The 17,182-nt window shown below is 39.5% G+C and overlaps 2 protein-coding genes across 9 annotated transcripts; one reads left to right on the top strand and one right to left on the bottom strand.

Moving 5' to 3' along the window:
* Nucleotides 1-437: 437 nt before the first annotated feature.
* On the top strand, nucleotides 438-9,784 carry ccdc17 (coiled-coil domain containing 17). Of its 2 annotated transcripts, none has more exons than XM_037770840.1 (13): nucleotides 438-507; nucleotides 805-928; nucleotides 1,065-1,203; nucleotides 1,662-1,778; nucleotides 1,977-2,110; nucleotides 3,443-3,565; nucleotides 6,421-6,611; nucleotides 6,758-6,843; nucleotides 7,002-7,217; nucleotides 8,302-8,437; nucleotides 8,773-8,859; nucleotides 9,069-9,179; nucleotides 9,362-9,784. In XM_037770840.1, the coding sequence occupies exons 1-13, from the start codon at nucleotides 454-456 to the stop codon at nucleotides 9,503-9,505; spliced, it is 1,662 nt and encodes a 553-aa protein (XP_037626768.1). In that variant the 5' UTR covers nucleotides 438-453; the 3' UTR covers nucleotides 9,506-9,784. The 2 variants fall into 2 exon arrangements, with proteins under 2 accessions (XP_037626768.1, XP_037626769.1); XM_037770841.1 differs by having other exon boundaries at nucleotides 6,424-6,611; nucleotides 9,362-9,783.
* A 369-nt stretch (nucleotides 9,785-10,153) lies between these two features.
* LOC119488869 (nuclear autoantigenic sperm protein-like) lies at nucleotides 10,154-16,815 on the bottom strand. Of its 7 annotated transcripts, none has more exons than XM_037770832.1 (15): nucleotides 16,630-16,814; nucleotides 16,232-16,288; nucleotides 15,833-15,946; nucleotides 14,999-15,079; nucleotides 14,628-14,734; nucleotides 13,930-14,301; nucleotides 13,619-13,686; nucleotides 13,469-13,539; nucleotides 13,184-13,257; nucleotides 12,594-12,782; nucleotides 12,169-12,332; nucleotides 11,907-11,987; nucleotides 11,724-11,798; nucleotides 10,981-11,121; nucleotides 10,154-10,351 (listed from the first exon to the last, which is right to left on the bottom strand). In XM_037770832.1, the coding sequence occupies exons 1-15, from the start codon at nucleotides 16,665-16,667 to the stop codon at nucleotides 10,313-10,315; spliced, it is 1,671 nt and encodes a 556-aa protein (XP_037626760.1). In that variant the 5' UTR covers nucleotides 16,668-16,814; the 3' UTR covers nucleotides 10,154-10,312. The 7 variants fall into 7 exon arrangements, with proteins under 7 accessions (XP_037626760.1, XP_037626761.1, XP_037626765.1 ...); XM_037770833.1 differs by having other exon boundaries at nucleotides 10,981-11,103; nucleotides 16,630-16,813; XM_037770837.1 differs by having other exon boundaries at nucleotides 14,624-14,734; nucleotides 16,630-16,805.
* Between the last annotated feature and the right edge of the window lie 367 nt (nucleotides 16,816-17,182).

Here is a 17,182-nt window from a genome sequence, read left to right as displayed (position 1 = left end):
CACATGAGGTAAAACTGAACCATTGCACCAGCCAACCAGTCTCCATCTCACCTGCACTACAGCAACATCTAAAACACCATGACAAAACAATCATTTATCCACGGTTAACTCCCAGCGAGCGTTATTATGTTACCTAAGATTCACAAGATAATTCATAAGTACCCCAACAGGGATGAAGGTGGCAGGGCGACATTTTGAGTACACGTTAATTTTAACTGTCACTTTACCGAACACTGAAGTGGCTTTCATGGCCTTTGATTAAAAATTCATGTTTGAATATCATTGTCAGTCATGACACATGGGAAAGGCAACTTCAAAAAGGAAGTAAGGTATTATATTATAGAGACATATACACAAGAGTATTTTAAACTAATTATTATCAATGGCACATTTTAAGTGTCCGAAATACACTAAAAAAAAATCTCTCTTGACTTCCAGTTTCACAAGTTGAGGATGTCCATTGAAGAAAATCAGCCAAAATGGACAAAAAGGACCTCAGATACTGAGGTGGGCTATGTGTCTTCTGTCAGTTTTTTGTCCTCGTCTAAGCCTTTCATCTTATAGCACCGGGTGAGCACTTAACAGTATACCATGGTGCTATAAGTGTGCACGTTTCTTCTATACTGTAAAATCTCTTAAGTAATGGATTAAGTCATCAGCCAGTGGTGTCAGCATGGGTCACTGTGTGGAGACGGGTACAAGACAAGAGTACAAAAAGAAATGAATAATGTTGCTCCAGGGTGTGACATGTTTAAGAACCAACGCTGTGCATGAATCTGTTCATTTATAAACATGGTCATTTAGGCGAGTGGGCGTCAGCTGGGTCACAGTGAGAGATTGGAGGAGATGAGGGAAATGGCGACGGACCACGAGCGCGAACTGGCCCTGATACATGCTCACAACCAGCAGCTGGAGCAGCAGAGAGACGGTGAGGGATAAATACACCCTGTGAACCAAACATCCTCCTCGGCCTTTGTGTTAAATTTCATCCTCTCAAATTTACACTCAATGTTGATGTCAAAGATTGCTCTAAGGCAGTGTGAATGTGTGTGTGTGTGTGTCAGAGCTGGCCCATCAGGTGAGTGTCCTGTCTGAGCAGAGCAACACAACTCACCTGGAGAGTCTGCTGATGGAGCTCAGAGAGCAGGAGGAGAGAAACGAGGAGACGCTGCAACAACTCGCTGAACATCTTCGTGCATCACAGTAAGTGTGTACCGATGTTTGTGTTTTATATGTTAGGCTTTTAGAGGTCCTTATCAATACACGACTGAGAGTTCAAAAGAGAGAGAGATCCAACCTGCAACATTTCAGTGTGTAACCACTAACTGTGCTGCCAGAGCAGGCACGGATACAACAAAGAGTTTATTTAATGTGTATTTGTTAGGGTTAATTATGTTGGATGGAGGATTCAAAAATAAATGACTGCATCTGTGGTGCTCTGCCTCCAAGATGAATATTTAGTAAAATATGTTTTTTTTCTTGCTGCAGGATGACTCAGAGCATCAATGATGTATTTTCTTTATGCCCGGGTAGTTCCTCATTGCAACATTTGTGGTAGAATAAATTGATTTTCATATTGTAGGGTGGATTACGGCTGGGAAACCTTCCATACACAATATGATCTAATTTAGATGATCTACTCGTTTTTGTTGTTTTTTTAGTTTGCAAGAGGTCTCCGTACCCGCCGTTCAGCCAGATCCACGCAGGAATCAAAAGATGCATCCTGACAGCTTTGAGCTAATTTCTTGTGCGGACGGCCCTCTCTCTACACAGATAAGGTATACCTACATCCTTCAAGAGTCATTTATTTAAAAAAAAAACGCTGTATTGGAAGGAAAAACAAGATGGAATGCAGTTTTTCCCCCATTTGTCTGGTTGCCACTAAGAAAATCAGGTTCTTTAGGCTACATGAATATGATTTAGTTCTACTGAGCTGCCTGGTTAATGTGAGGGTAAATCAGGTCTCTTTGTTGCAGAGCCCTGTGGCAGGCATACATGCAGTCAGGTGGGTCTGATCCAGCCATTGTGGCACAAATGATTGACCTGCAGGCAGAAGCCCAAAGTCTGGAGAAAAACCAACCAGCGACAGCCGGCGAGGCCAAAAAGAAGAGTAAGACTCAGAGCAATGATGAACAGAAAACATACAGTATAGTGCTTGTTAGTGTATAACACTGTCAACACAGCTGTGCTCAGTGGAGCCTTTATTAAGTTTACTCAGCTTGATTTTTCCACTCTAAAAACTGACTGGAGTCCATGGTTATTGGATTCTGGTCCAACATTTCTTTCCATCTGATCAGTTATATGGTGCCTTCAAATGGGGTCGTGTTTACTGTGTTTACGAGATGAGTCCATATGAACGCCCCCTCGTGTCGTATTCACGACCTCATAAGGGGAACGTTTCTGAAAGCTCCGAGTTCACGACTTGTGACGTGTTTGTTGAGGTTGTGAGAGATGGCGGAGCCCATGGAAGTTCATTTTTCGGTGCATAATAAGTTAGTATATTGTAATTTTACTTGTAAATTGTTTTTCTTGGTAATTTCATAATAGGTCTGAGGTAAATGTTGATATTCCCAACGGCATCATCTTTTTCCTCTGTCATTATGCCTTTGCATAACGCCACGCATATTGTGCACACAACTTCCCATGTTGTAAACACCAGCTCACGAGTTTCATTTGAAGGCACCAATAGCTAGGGTGACCAGATCCCAACAAACCAAGTGTGGGACTAAAAGCATGTTTGTGTGGGACACGTTACTAATCCTGAGTGGAAGTCTTCAATTTCAATATAATGTACTTTAAAAAAATAAACATTTCCATTCTGCCCCTTGTAACATCTCTAGAAGCGTGTGAACAGAAAGGTTAGGATGAATCATTAGGATGAATCCTGGTAAGGGTCTACTAACCTCTTTGCCCTCTGGTTGAAAAATAACTAATTTTGAAACTGAGAATCCCCTTCCACCAGCTTCACATAGTTATAAGTAGTCTCCCAGTCTTTGTTGTAGCTGCATTTCCTTTTCTTTGTGGTAGTTTCCATCATATTCTGCCTAAATCTGCATAGCTTGTGACTCTTCCCCGTTGGCCGTAGTTTAGCAAAGACAGGTTAACCTGCACTTTACCCACATGATGACAGCCTTTCTTCATGCCATTGGATAAAAGCCATATTTTAGAAAAGCGTCTGTCCTGCAGTGGTTTGACTTTTGAAAATCAAATTGTGGGATATATAGTATCAATATGTGAGACACAGGACAAGGGATAAAAATGCTGTGCAGTCCCTCATAAAGTGGGACACCTGGTCACCCTAGTTATAGTATGCTGAATGCAAAACACAAACCCCGAATTGGTAATATATCATTTTAAAACTTATTGGTACACACTCCAGATATGTGGCATAAAACAGAGTAAATTACCTTTTGGCCTACATCATTGTTGTCCTCATGTCCAGAAGTGAAGCCTCCTCAGCGGGGCCCGAGCTGGGAGCTGCTGGCTGTGGAGCAGGAGAACCAGAGACTGGAGGAGGAGATCCTCAGGATGCAGCTGGGCAGGGAGCGACACCATAACTATGATGGTTGGACACAAATAAAAACTCTTATTTTATTACTGTGAAAAGCTAACTGTTTTAAAGGGACTGTTTGTAACTTCTTACACGTAAAAAATCTATCCGGGTCGGTGTCCCATGCGCGCTCGCCATGATCATAAATTATGTCTTACCTTTGCTGTTTTGTGTTTTATCAAAACTTGTGTTCAAGGGCATATCAACGCTGCTAATGGCTAACGTCGCTGGAGCATTTGAGATGTGACAACACTTTCTATGTCTCCACCTAGTGGAGGAATCATGTTACTGCTCTCATCCAATGAGCTGCTCAAAAGACCAATGAGTTATGGTTTTTCTCAAACTTTTTGTGGCCAGGGACCCCTTATGGAGGAGGACCCCCTCTTTATCATAACACAGATTAAGCATAATGCTACCATTTGTACTCTTAGATGCCACTGAAACTATTTGTATTCTAAAACTTTTCAACCTAAATAAAAGTCGTAATATTATGAGAATAAAGTCATAAATTTAGGAGAAAAAAAGTCGTAATATTACGAGAATAAAGTTATAAATTAAGGAGAAAAAAAGTCGTAATATTACAAGAATAAAGTCATAAATTTAGGAGAAAAAAAGTTGTAATATTACGAGAATAAAGTCATAAATTTAGGAGTAAAAAAAGTCGTAATATTACGAAAATAAAGTCATAAATTTAGGAGAAAAAAAAGTCGTAATATTACGAGAATAAAGTCATAAATTTAGGAGAAATAAAAGTCGTAATATTACGAGAATAAAGTCATAAATTTAGGAGAAATAAAAGTCGTAATATTACGAGAATAAAGTCATAAATTTAGGAGAAAAAAAGTCGTAATATTACAAGAATAAAGTCATAAATTTAGGAGAAAAAAAGTCGTAATATTACGAGAATAAAGTCATAAATTTAGGAGAAAAAAAGTCGTAATATTACGAGAATAAAGTCATAAATTTAGGAGAAAAAAAAGTCGTAATATTACGAGAATAAAGTCATAAATTTAGGAGAAAAAAAAGTCGTAATATTACGAGAATAAAGTTATAAATTAAGGAGAAAAAAAGTCGTAATATTACGAGAATAAAGTCATAAATTTAGGAGAAAAAAAGTTGTAATATTAGGAAAACATATTACCAGCAACCAACAAAACGGGTAAGAGGACAACACAGTTTCTTGCACAATCTTTTCAAGGTCCTGAACTGATGATGATGTGGTGCTGATGTGCCAAAAGATGAAGTATTTCCTTATTTGTGAAACCTAAACTGAAGTATAACCTCAGACATGCTTCATAGTGATAAACAGAAACACATTCAATTTGAATCATGATAAGATTTAATTTCAAAATTTATTTCGAAATAAAGAAATAAAGATAAAGAATGATCATACCAACAAGTGTACAGTCAGAAACAAGAAGTATTTACGTACATACAATGAAAAGCGTAAGAAAAATAACTTGTCAACACTTGATGCCTTGATTTACATATTCGAAAAGGAGTGAGAAGAAGTATAAATTTATTTAATCCCACCCCTTCTCCATAAGTCAATTATTAATTATTAACCGCCTTCCTTATTGAGCCATACATATACTCTAATTATATTTTCCTAAATTTGTCTAACTATAATTATTATTATCTATAAGTATTCTAACTATAATTATTACCTTTAATACCTTTAAGATAAGATGAGATGATCCTTTATTAGTCCCCAGCAGGGATATTTGCTATGTTATTGAATGTTAATACAATTTATATACCTTTAAACAGAGGAGTGATTTCATTCAAATTATATTTGGACTCAGCTTGAAAGCATTTATTATCCTGCATTTCAAGTAATTGATCTTAAAAGCTTTCAGAAAATGAACAGTAGCAAGACTGGCATAGTCCTCCAGATATTTATAATTACCCATTTACCAGTCTAAAGCTGACTTTTAAAGTGCTTCAACTTAAAAATAATTAACTAATGCTGTGTGTCACAATCTTATCAGAGTTTTTATTGGCCCAAAGGTAATGTGCGTGGGAGTAATGGACACAATATGCTTGTTTTATTGCAGCAAATGATCCCCATCTGAAGATATGGGCTTTTTAATGATACAGCACAATTTTATAATTTATAACAAATTATTTTGCGGATCCCCTGACAGAGTGCTACGAACACCTGGGGGTTCACTTTGAGAATCACTGCTATAGAGGTCTGATTGATTGATTAATTTTAAAATAAAGCCCAAAACAGTTGCATTTAGATGAAATTAATAAATATAGTAACAATTAAATTAAGAGTTTTACAGTTGCCTGAGAAAATTTCAAATGGTACAGATGGTACCCAAATGGCCAATTTGAAGATTGCCTCTGTTGTGATATGGTTATTGCTAAAGCTTTGGGCTGCAACTGCATCATTCCAAAGGGATATTCACTCTAAAAGTGTACAGTTTTGTTAGGCGGACATGAAATCTTTCAATTAGTCCGTGTTCCATCTTCATTTACATATTTTCACACCGCTGCAGAAATCACACGTGTTACTTTTATCATGATACCATGATTATTGAAATAGACCATGTAGTTGCAGAGATACACTCCATTCATTTTGGGCACGTTATTTTGGAGCAGTGGCCTGAGCCAGAGGCCTGTGGTTCAAAAGGTAATTTAAGAAATTAGTAGTGAAACACAGAATCCTCCTATAGCTTTATAAAACCTCTTAATAGCTAATCCTTCCACCTTGCATTGAGATACATGCAGCTATAGGAATTGAATTCATCATCTAGGAATATTGTGATTCATATTTATTGTATAACATGTTACAGTATGTTGTGCTGCTGACACGGTGTACCGAAAGGCAAAATGTGTGTGGTTGCTTGTGTGTTCTCCAGCAGCAGTGAGGACTGAACTTGAGCTGATTCAGAGGGAAAACCTCATGCAGATTTCCAGTTTACAGGCAGAGATGCAGAGAAGCAAAGAAGCTCCCAGGCCCAGGAGACAGCCTCCTCCTCATCCTCCTCTTCCTCCGCCAACTCCACTCCCACTCCAACCCAACACTCACATTCATGCACCTCTTTCACTGGTACTCATTTTACATTTGTAGTCAAAAACATTTACCAAAAGAACACAACAGAACAGGGCAACTCTTCTGGTTTTCAGCTCTAAGTATATTTGACAATGTTTGTCTGTGACATTGATTCAGATACTGTTCCTCCATGTGTCCCTCAGCTCCAGTCCAGATCCTTCTCCTCTCCACCGGGAAGATGCATGTTGGACTCCCTGGACTCTCTGGGTCCGGCCCCCTACGACCCTGCGTCAGTTGAATTTGAGACACTGAGCTCACATCATGCAGTGATTTGTATATTCAAATAGCATATTTAAGTAATAAATAAAGTATCTGTATATCACATTAAACCATCTACTAGTCTGTCAATGTTTTAGCCCAAAATTAAATTGAGTCCTCTGTGTTCAGAGCTGGTTTCGTGGTTTTCTACGACCTGGTGCTGGGAGTGGATGTCTCTCAGAGGGCGCTGCGAATGGTGGTGGCTCTTTACTCAGAAGGTCAGGAGGTCGGACCGCCGACTGCCCTTCCCACCGTACAGTGCATGCCAGGAGTGTCCGTGTCGTACACCCACGGCCTCAGCCCTGGAAACTACGCCCTCCTGTCGGTCAAACAGCCTGTACCCAGGTAGGAGCAACACCTAGAGAACAAGAGCTGCTTATTATTATTATAATATACAGCAGTGAGAGTGATTGGAGGACATGACTTCAGAACTTGGTAAATAATAGGGAAAAGGTATTCTGCTCTTCATTATAGCTATCCCATGTAGGTAACCAAAAATGAGAGAACACTATACAAACTCTCATGCATGCCTTCTGCGAAGGGGTAGGTATGTGGCCTGAGCTCAACACCTGGCTCATATAAAGTATATATAGTCATTATTTCAAGTAGGGGTGTAAGAAAATATCGTAAATATCGCAATATTATGTTTTGTGATACTGTATCAATTCTCAAAAACCCTGTATCGATTTTTAAGATTAATTCAGCCAATACTTTATTTAATTCACAATGATGCTCTCAGTGTATGTGCCCTCTCCAAGTAGTGCTATAATGTTGGATGTTACAGGGAATGTGATAAATGCCAATTTTACTCAGATTTTATGCATATGGCAGTGTGTTCTTTATACTGTGGCAGTTTTCCCTAAAATTAGATTTAAAAAACAAAACAAAACAAAAAAAAAATTTCAGACTTTATTTCAGACTTTTTTCAGGCATTTTTCAGTCTTTTTTCCAGTATTTTTCCAAAAAAAATGTCAGACATTTTTTCCAGACTTTTTTCAGACTTTTCTTCAGACATTTTTCAGACTTTTTTTTACAACATTTTCCAAACTTTGTTTTTTCAGACATTTTCGGACTTTTCTTGGGACATTTTTCAGACTTTTTTTTTTTTTTTTTTTACCTTTTTCAGACATTGTTTAGACTTGTTTTAAACTTTTTTTTCAGTCTTTTTTTCCAACATTTTTCAGACTTTATTTCAGACATTTTTTTCCCAATATATCGTCTTTCTTACGGTATCGCAATATATTGAATTGTTACCCCTCCGGTATCATGATGCGTATCATATCGCCAGATTCTTGCCAATACACAGCCCTAATTTCAAGTGGTAGAAACATTCAAGTGAGGTTTATTTTCCTGAGAAGAGGGAATCAAGCCGTCCTCATTGTCACAAAAGAAAATCTAAAAAATGTACATGAACCCTTTACCCCTCCAGGATCCAACCATCACCCTCCCTCTCTCTAGTGGTGGAGCTGCAGGCAGCCAGAGATCTGGATGTTCACAGCCAGGACGTCTTCAAACTGGCGTCCTGCGGCTGGACACGAATGGAACTCTTTGACCAATACAACCAGGTAGCTGCATGCTGTATACTGCTCAAAGAAATGTGGAAATTAATTCTATACTAATTGGAATTTGTGATTCCATTGTAATGCCTCAGTTCAGTTAATATCATGCTATTGATGTTTATTAATAAAAACAGTGGTGTCTGCACCTGCAAAGGTAATAAATAAATTGATTGCACCACCTGGCAGAGTTTATCATTAATCTGTGAAAGATTATCATGCAAGTCTATAAATCGCCATCTGCTATTTTTTGCATTTTAACCATATGTCTCATTGCCCCATTACAGAATGCCCTGGTTTATAGTAAATGTCATAACATTTGATTATTTTCTCTCCACCACCAGCTCCGTAGTGGCCACTGGAGGGTGCCAGTGCGCAGTCTGCCTATCAGACCTTCCTTAAGCTTTGCCCAGCTCAACTCAGTGCCCCAGGTATAAAGACAACATGGATTTGGAGCAAACACCAAATAAAAAGTACCTTCCATTATTAGTTACCTATCAGATATTATACTATTAGGAAATATACTATTTAGGAAGAAATCTAGGTTGAAGTTTCAGGCTGATGCAGCTTTTAGGTAGAGATGGAACAAGGTAGTAAATTAAACACCTAAATGTATGTGAATTTCTGTCAATTTAAAAAGGTGGGCAACATGCAGCTGTGTGTACGTTTGGTCAACGGAAGAGACGGAGATGTTCAGACTCTGGCAAAGCCGGACCCGACCAGCACCAGTCACTATAAATATCCAGCTGTGGTAGGATGACATTTTTTTTAATTTAATTACAGAAAGAAAGACAATTCTGAGAGTAATTGTTGCAATGGAATTACCGTTACTGTTATACACAAGGCTCAAAGCACAACACGTTACTTGTGTAGCCCTTCTTATAAACATGCTTGAATGTGGTGCACTTTTTAATACCTTGTGTCTCGATACAGGCGTCCTCCTCACATCCTGCGACTGTCCACGGAAATGCAGCTCTGCCTGTTTCAGCTCCACAGCCCAGAGTAGTGGATGAACTCTCCTCTTTGTCCTTCACTGATCACCAGCACCGTCCAACCACAGAGGCCAGTCAGAGTTGAAAAGGACAACAATGCCATGCAGAAAACATCTCTACAATCAGGATGCAACATATGAACTGTTGTGGAAGTGGTCTTAATATGTAGCAGCACATTTTAAAATTAAACTGTACATTTTGATAAAAGCACCTCAAGTTTGTTAACATATATCTTTTTTTTTAGCTTCAACTAACTATTAAATGATTAATATCTGATTATTAAAAATCGCTTGGACAATGAAAATGTAGGAATGGTGAGAAATGCTCATCACAAGTTCCCAGAGCCTACGGTGTTTTCAACCAACAGTCCCAAAACCCAGACCGTCTACTGATACTGAGAAAACCAAAATAAAGTCACATGCAATATGGATGACTAATTATTGCAGGTCTAGAGCACCCGTTTTTATGTTGCGCATTCATTACACAAATAAGTCGTCATTTATAAAATGAACCGCTTAAATATAAAAAGTTATAATGGTGGCAAAACCCTTGTCCTAACTCAAAGGTATTGGCTTGTGTGTTTAAAAGACACCAGTGTGGCCATCCAACTATTACAGCATGTTTCATTTCATCTAAATGGGAAAAACTGCAGTCGGCATTTAGTTTTTAAATCCTCGTCACGATTGTGTGAAGTTTCAAGTCCCGGAAAATCTAAAAGAACTCCGATACAAACTTACATCTGCAAATTTTTTATTCTTATTTACTACAAGTTTACAAAACTGGACAGACAAATCTATGAAAATGGATCTTATTTACAGAAACAAAAGTGTTGAAGGGGGCTGGACAGGCATGCTGTGCTGGTTTTCGAAGATCAGGGAAGAGACAAGGACGGTCACGCCGAAGACCCGACAGAGGACGACTGGGTGGCAGACTACAGGAAACAAAAAGAAAAAATATATATTAATCACAACCACACAAACATGAAGGACTCGGCGCGCTGCCTGTCCATCTCAGAGAAAATGATTACTGGTGGTCTCAACACTGCAGTTTTATCTACTAATAGAACTTGAAAACACTTTCAGTTACAAACTGTCATTTGTTCTCTTTCTGAAATAGACATTTCACAGAGAGATGTGAATTTTAACTAATGAAGACAGTTTGAAGCCCATCTTCTGCACTTATGACAATTCAACCACAGAAACAGCCGACGCTGCACAATAGTTACACGTGCTCTGTGAATGAACAATATTATCATTTGCTACTGAGGCTTAAGTCTGGTCACTGTTATGTCTTGTGCTAGGACCTGCACCCAGCCAAAGGTCCCAGTATATCTTTAACCAGTGCATCACTTTCACCACTTTTTCAGATGACTTTCATTACTGAAAAACAACCAGAACCCAAATTAAGACAGGACTGGAACCCCACCAGAAACCAAGTAGCAACTACTGTATGTCGGGCTTTCTCTTCCATCTAAGCAGGTTAGCATTGTCACAGCACAAGCTTCTTTCTGAAGTGCTCTCCTAGAAACTCAGTACATAAGACATGAGCCTATCCACTCGCCTCCTGTGATTTTCCCTCCTGGAATCCATTGCTGGCACTAGAGTCAGCACCATTAACTGTGGCTTCCTGTTTCGCTTGTTTAGCATCAGTGTCCTTTACTGGGCTCTCGTCCTCTGGTTTCCTCTGTGCAGAAACATAAAACCGGTCAAAAGGGGAGAGGGGAAGAGGAGACTCAACGCTTCTGTGCACGACTACTCAATGCAAACAACCTTTAAAAACAATAAACAAAATATAGGTTTGATATTAATGAGGGAAACTGAAACCAAATGTGGATAAGTCAAGGTCACACAATTTAGAGTATCATGCACACAAATCAGAGCTACATTTACAGCAGTAAGCAGAGCCACAATGCAACAACCTACACACATGCCACAGCTACAGTAAGGTAATCAACACAAGTCACGCTCCACAAACGCCACCACACACAAGCTAAAGCTTGACATTAGCAGAAAGCATAACATTCCTACAATCAAAGCAGGCAAGCACATGGACCTTACAACATAAAGTGAGCAGTATATGGCCAGTTTCAACATACAGATGATTATTCAGCCAGCATGGAGTCGACTCTCAGGGTTTTGAATCCCTTAATTATTAAATGGTTGCGTTTCAAAAGGGCAGAATGGACTGCAAAAATCATGACATTTTGACTGGCCTCTGATCATCACTGGTGTGAAATTGGCAGCAAACAAGAGGAGAAAAAAACACAATTGGCAGAAACTGGCAAGAGATCAGTGGGGCCTCACCTTTTTCCTGACAAGGTGGGAGATGTTGGAGACGGCTTTGGAAGACGAGGCGCTGTTAGATGATTTAACTGGGATCTGAAATCGAAATGTTTGTTTCGCTTAGAGACGTTTTGTAGGGCATTCACTCGTGTTACACAGTAACCAGGACACACAAGAGTTTGCGCACTAACACAATGTCTTTACCTGGCTGGCTGTTGCAAATGCAGAAGATGATGAAGGGCCGCCATTTTCACATAGGAATGCTGATGAGGTTGAGGCTCCGCCCTGCAAGAGGTTAGTCAGTTACCCAGGAGATGAAGCTGTTTTGATTGCATCTATACTGCGCTCTAATAACCTCCAGGTGGATTTTTACACTGGAAACTTGACCGAGCTATACAGGAGAATAGTTTCAAAACTGGATGATTTTCACTGTTTATCGCTATGTACATCTCCTGTGTGTACTCACTAGTGTCTGCTGGATGGCCTGAGAGGCAGCGCTGCCTGTTCTCTGGCTTTCCTTGGCATCCTCAACCTTTTCCCTGATGTCTGGCAGAAGCTGCTTCAGCTCGTCCATCTCATTCTTCTCTTCTGCAGCCCCATCTGCTGCGTCAATCGCCTCCTGCAACATGGCTACACACAGACAGACAATGATCGATTAGTACAAACAAAAACATGATGGCGGACCATCCGCTGCCATAAGTTGAGGTTCAATTTTTGAAAACGGTGTAGTATTTTATACAGAGGATTGACAGATTTTCTACAATCTGTCAGTCACCTTATTAAAAAAAAAAATGAGACAGCACTCAGGATAAAAAAGGGTAAGTGCACACGCATGGCAGCAGCTCTGAACATGCTGCGTCTCCAGAGAAAGAAAACTCAGTGTACTCTTACCCAAACGGGCCTCGATGACTTTTATGGAGCTGTTGTAATGCTGGATGGCCTGGCTGTACTGATCCATGTAGCACAGTGTAGTGGCAACATGGTAGTGGGTCTCAGCCAGCAGGCGACTGTGGGGAGGCAAGTGCTTCAGCTGCAGGGCAAGACACTCCTGGAAGTCTTCTAGCGCCTGGGGATAGTTACCTGAGGAAGGGAGCACATGCGACTCAGATTTAGCTTGCAGTGGTACTAGTTGCCACTCTAGTGGTGAATGAAAGCAATATTTAAATATGTTCAGTGATAACTGGTCAACATTTGCAACACTAATGTGCATGTGTTACGCGTGTTTTTAAACTGCATGGAACCGTTTTCAGCCCCTAGACACAAACATTGCATCCTACGCCTGTCACTTAATGGCAAAAACTTATGAAACTCCAAAACATTGATGGCCCCATACATAAGCACCAGATATTACTATTCCACAAGAAGCCATGGCAGAGTAATGCAAGGGTTTAATTCAGAAGATGGTCTTTGAGGGGAGGAGAAAAGTGGGCCACAAAGTGTAAGTGACAAGTCCATCCTGGAAATGCTGCATGAAAACATACCTGATTCAGCACTGACTTCTCCGAGTTTCAGATATGCCTGGGCTGCCATCAGTTGGTCTTCTTTGCCTTCCTTTCTGAGGGGATGAAACAGAAAATTTTACTGCACATCATCTCATGTCATCAAGTAGAGCCCTCCTTAAGACTATAAAGTTTAAATGTGTATGAAGTGACCTGCCTGAACTCACTTGTCCAGTATGAATCTTTCTAGTCACTTCTTAAATGCAGATGGACTTGATGTTGTGCCCTTGTTCTTACACTACCATTAGCTTGCAATGTTGCCCTTACCTTTTGTAGATGAATTTAGCCACCTCCAGCATCTCCCACGCCAACTGCAAATTCCCAACTTCATCCTCTTCCTGAAAAAAGGTGAAGGCATACATCAAAATCAAAATATTCCTAATCCATGTCAAAGAGACTTTATGTATGGGACCTCACCTTATCCTGTCCATTTTTCTCTCCATCCTCATCGTCGTCATCATCATCATCGTCATCATCATCATCCTCTGTGGAGGCAACAGGAGGATAATTAGAGTCTGCTAGATCATTTTTCTAGGCTGTGACTGAAGTGGAAAAAGAAGGCAAATGTGTTCCAAAACAAACCCCAAAATGTTTCCCCTAAAGTGCCGTAAACACTTGCCATCACCTTTTGTAACACCTCTTAATGTGGCCTGTTTTATATCAACAAACACCAAGACTGTGCTCCACTGTTCAACACAAACAGTGCTCTATATCCAAAGATCTACTGCCCTCTGGTTCCTCATCGTCCTGTTCAGCCTCTGGCTTGGAGTCGGTCTTCTTGCCATTCTGCTCTTTTGAATCCTTTACCTTCTCCATCGTGGCTTCTTTTACGGGAGACGCAGCAGGACTTTCCTCCACACCGTTCACAGGAGCAACTTGACTCTTCTCAACTCCATTCACTTTAGCTTTCTGGACTGAACTTGTTGCTTTACCACTTATAGGGGAACTTGAGGGCTCCCCTGATCCATTCACATGTTTGCCTGAGGACTCAGTGTTGCCCTTTCCATCCTCAGACTCCAGCTTGGTGTCAACCGCCTCATTCTTTTCCTTCTCCGCCATTGCATCATACACCTGCCTTCGTAGCTCATCTCTAGTTTTTTCTGCACCACAGTGGCGTGTGAAAAATAGGTTCACATTAGATAAATACCAGTTCATCTATGACAAAGACTTGCCAGAAAGCTCACAAGTCACTGAGAGGAACATGAGGCAATTTCCATTCTAATGCCGCTTTTATAAATTATGTTCGGCTTCTTTCCTGCACCAAACACTTGTTAATCAGCTGACATGTAACTACAGTAACAAATTACACATGTACAAGTGCCATGCTAAAAATCAAAGTCAATCGTTTAACTAGGACTGGGATTCATGGACATGCATGCAAATCCCATTCCCTTAATCAGGCAACCCTTTATGATAATATACTGACCATCAAGATTGTTGGCACTCTCAATATTCGAGCCATTGGGCTGCTCGTCTTCCTCAGATTCTTCTGGGACTCCCTCCAGGGCATTACCAAGGACACTGCTCTCCATCCTAGCCAAAACACAAGAAAATTAAAAGGTCAAATCCAGAAAAATTGTCACCAATTGAACCCTATTTATGAATTGTACAGTCAGCATTTGCACAATTAATGCTAGAACTACACTGATTTCTGGGCTTGCATCATACCAAAAATAAATAAATAAAAAAGCATTATCAAAGTGATGCAACATCAATCACTCTGCATCAATTGTTCAGTAACACCACCTGACATACAGTATCAACAAGGTTTATTGGTGAGCAATGATGTTAACCAACCTGGCAAGCTCCAGTAGGGACTTCCCACAGAGGAAGAAGGCCTCACCACACTCATCTGCAGTGTCCCCGTACTTTGCAGCCCTGGCAGATAAACACAAGTGTTGAGTGGAGCAAGTTTTGTTGGGGAAAGGTGGTGATCAAGGTAAAGCTTACTGTAACGTAATAAAAAAAATAAAAGCACACTACTGGAATATAATTAAAAGCTGAGGCATGATTTGAACTAAGGGCATGATGCATTTCAGACTGAAAAAAAAAAAAAAAGCATAAAAGTTGTAAATAAAGTTTCACTTCATATTTCTCAGACACAGAACACTGGCAGAAAACACACAATGAGCAAATATTATAACAAATCGGGTGATGCCAACCGTTTTAAAATAAAAAAATTAAAATAAAATCACTAATATTAATTACATACATAACCAGAGGAAAGGCAGCAGAATTTGAAAATGTTTGGAAACCTTTGTTGGAGTTTCTTGGATGTCAAAGGGGCACAGTCAAATTGAAACTGCTGTGTGCTGTTGCTGAAATTGTTGGTTTTTGTTCTTCTTCTTTGAGGTATTTATTTATTTTGTCTTATCTTTTATTTGTTTTCTTTGTTAGATAACTGAAATACATGAAATGTCATGTCTCTCTTTCTTTGAAATTCTCACCAAACATTTAATTGTATAATTTAATTATTAATATTGTTAGTCTGTCTGTATGTGTATACAGTATATGTAAAATTCAATACAAATATTGTTTAAAAAAAATAAATACAAATATTAATAATATAAATAAATAAATAAATAAATAAATAAATAAATAAAGTGTTAATATGATCTTGGTTATACTCACAGCATGCCACAGGCGTCCTGGAAGACACTGACAGCAGAAACAACATCTCCCATCACCAGATGCCTGTTTCCTGTACCAATCAGCTTCTTTGCCTCCTCCGCGACATCAACCGAGCTGCAGGGGTGTGTGTGTGTGTGTGTGTATATATATATATATATATATATATATATATATAAATAAATAAATAAATAAATAAATATATATATATATAAATAAATAAATATATATATATAAATAAATATATAAATAAATAAATAAATATATATAAATAAATAAATAAATAAATATATAAATAAATAAATATATATATATATATATAAATATATAAAAAAAGGTCAATGTCTGAATACTAATGTGTGAACAGATGCATCGTTGTTTTCTGTGTGGATACTCACTCACCTGTCTGCAGCAGCAGCAGCTGATGAAGATGAGGAGGAGCACGGCTTCTCCTCCATACTGGAAGAGGAAGAGTTCAAGTCAATGCAAACACAACCTGATGAACTCACATCTGTTAAGCTAGGTGTGTGTTAGCTGCGCTTTGTTGTTGTTAGCACCGTGTGGTTGTTAGCCAGCTAGCCAGCATAGTGATAGTGATAGTGGTGTTGTTAGCAGCGTTGTAGCCTCCACCAGGTCCAGTTAACCACCCCTGTAGCTTCATTACTCACTGTCATGCACTGGAGGTATACAACATGCAGTTGTCATGTAACCTACATCATACTAACCACACAAGGTCGTCATGTTAGCTGTGTTGTGTAGCTAGAGGCTAGCTGGCTGTGAGGAGGAAATACAAGTCTTACCTCCCAGAGCTCGACGCGGCGGACGTTTCCTCTGGCATGTTAGACAGTAGAGACGATGGGGAGACAAAGACGGGTGGTGTGGTGTCCAGTGATCAAAGTACAGATATGCGTCCTGTGACAGTCTTTGTTGGCGCGCTTAAATAGAGAAAAGAAAGGCTTTCTATTTCCGCTTTAAGTGTGGGACGCGGGAGATCTGAGTTAAAGGGGCCGCAGCAGCGAGTAGCACGGTGCGTTCAGGGACCGTGGGGGAAAAGATAGAATAGATTTAAAGGCAGCATAGGAAACATAACAGTATGGTGTCAAAGACCAACAATCTGCGTACTGATTGGCACACATAAGTCCTAAACAATAACCATCAATAACTCTATTGATCTGCCACCTTAATGCTCATGTGAGCTGTTTTTACTTGGTCGTTTCATATTCCCCATGGCAGGGGTCAGCAACCTTTACTATCAAAAGAGACATTTTAGGCACATTTTTTTAATCTGTCTGGATCCGCAAAACATTTGAGCATTGTGATGAAGGTAACACAGTTTATAGTCTAAGTATATAG

This window comes from Sebastes umbrosus, chromosome 5 (assembly GCF_015220745.1).
Source record: "Sebastes umbrosus isolate fSebUmb1 chromosome 5, fSebUmb1.pri, whole genome shotgun sequence".
Taxonomy (NCBI): Eukaryota; Metazoa; Chordata; class Actinopteri; order Perciformes; family Sebastidae; genus Sebastes; species Sebastes umbrosus.
The sequence above is the reverse complement of the archived record's forward strand: the minus strand, read 5'-3'. Positions and strand labels throughout refer to the sequence as shown.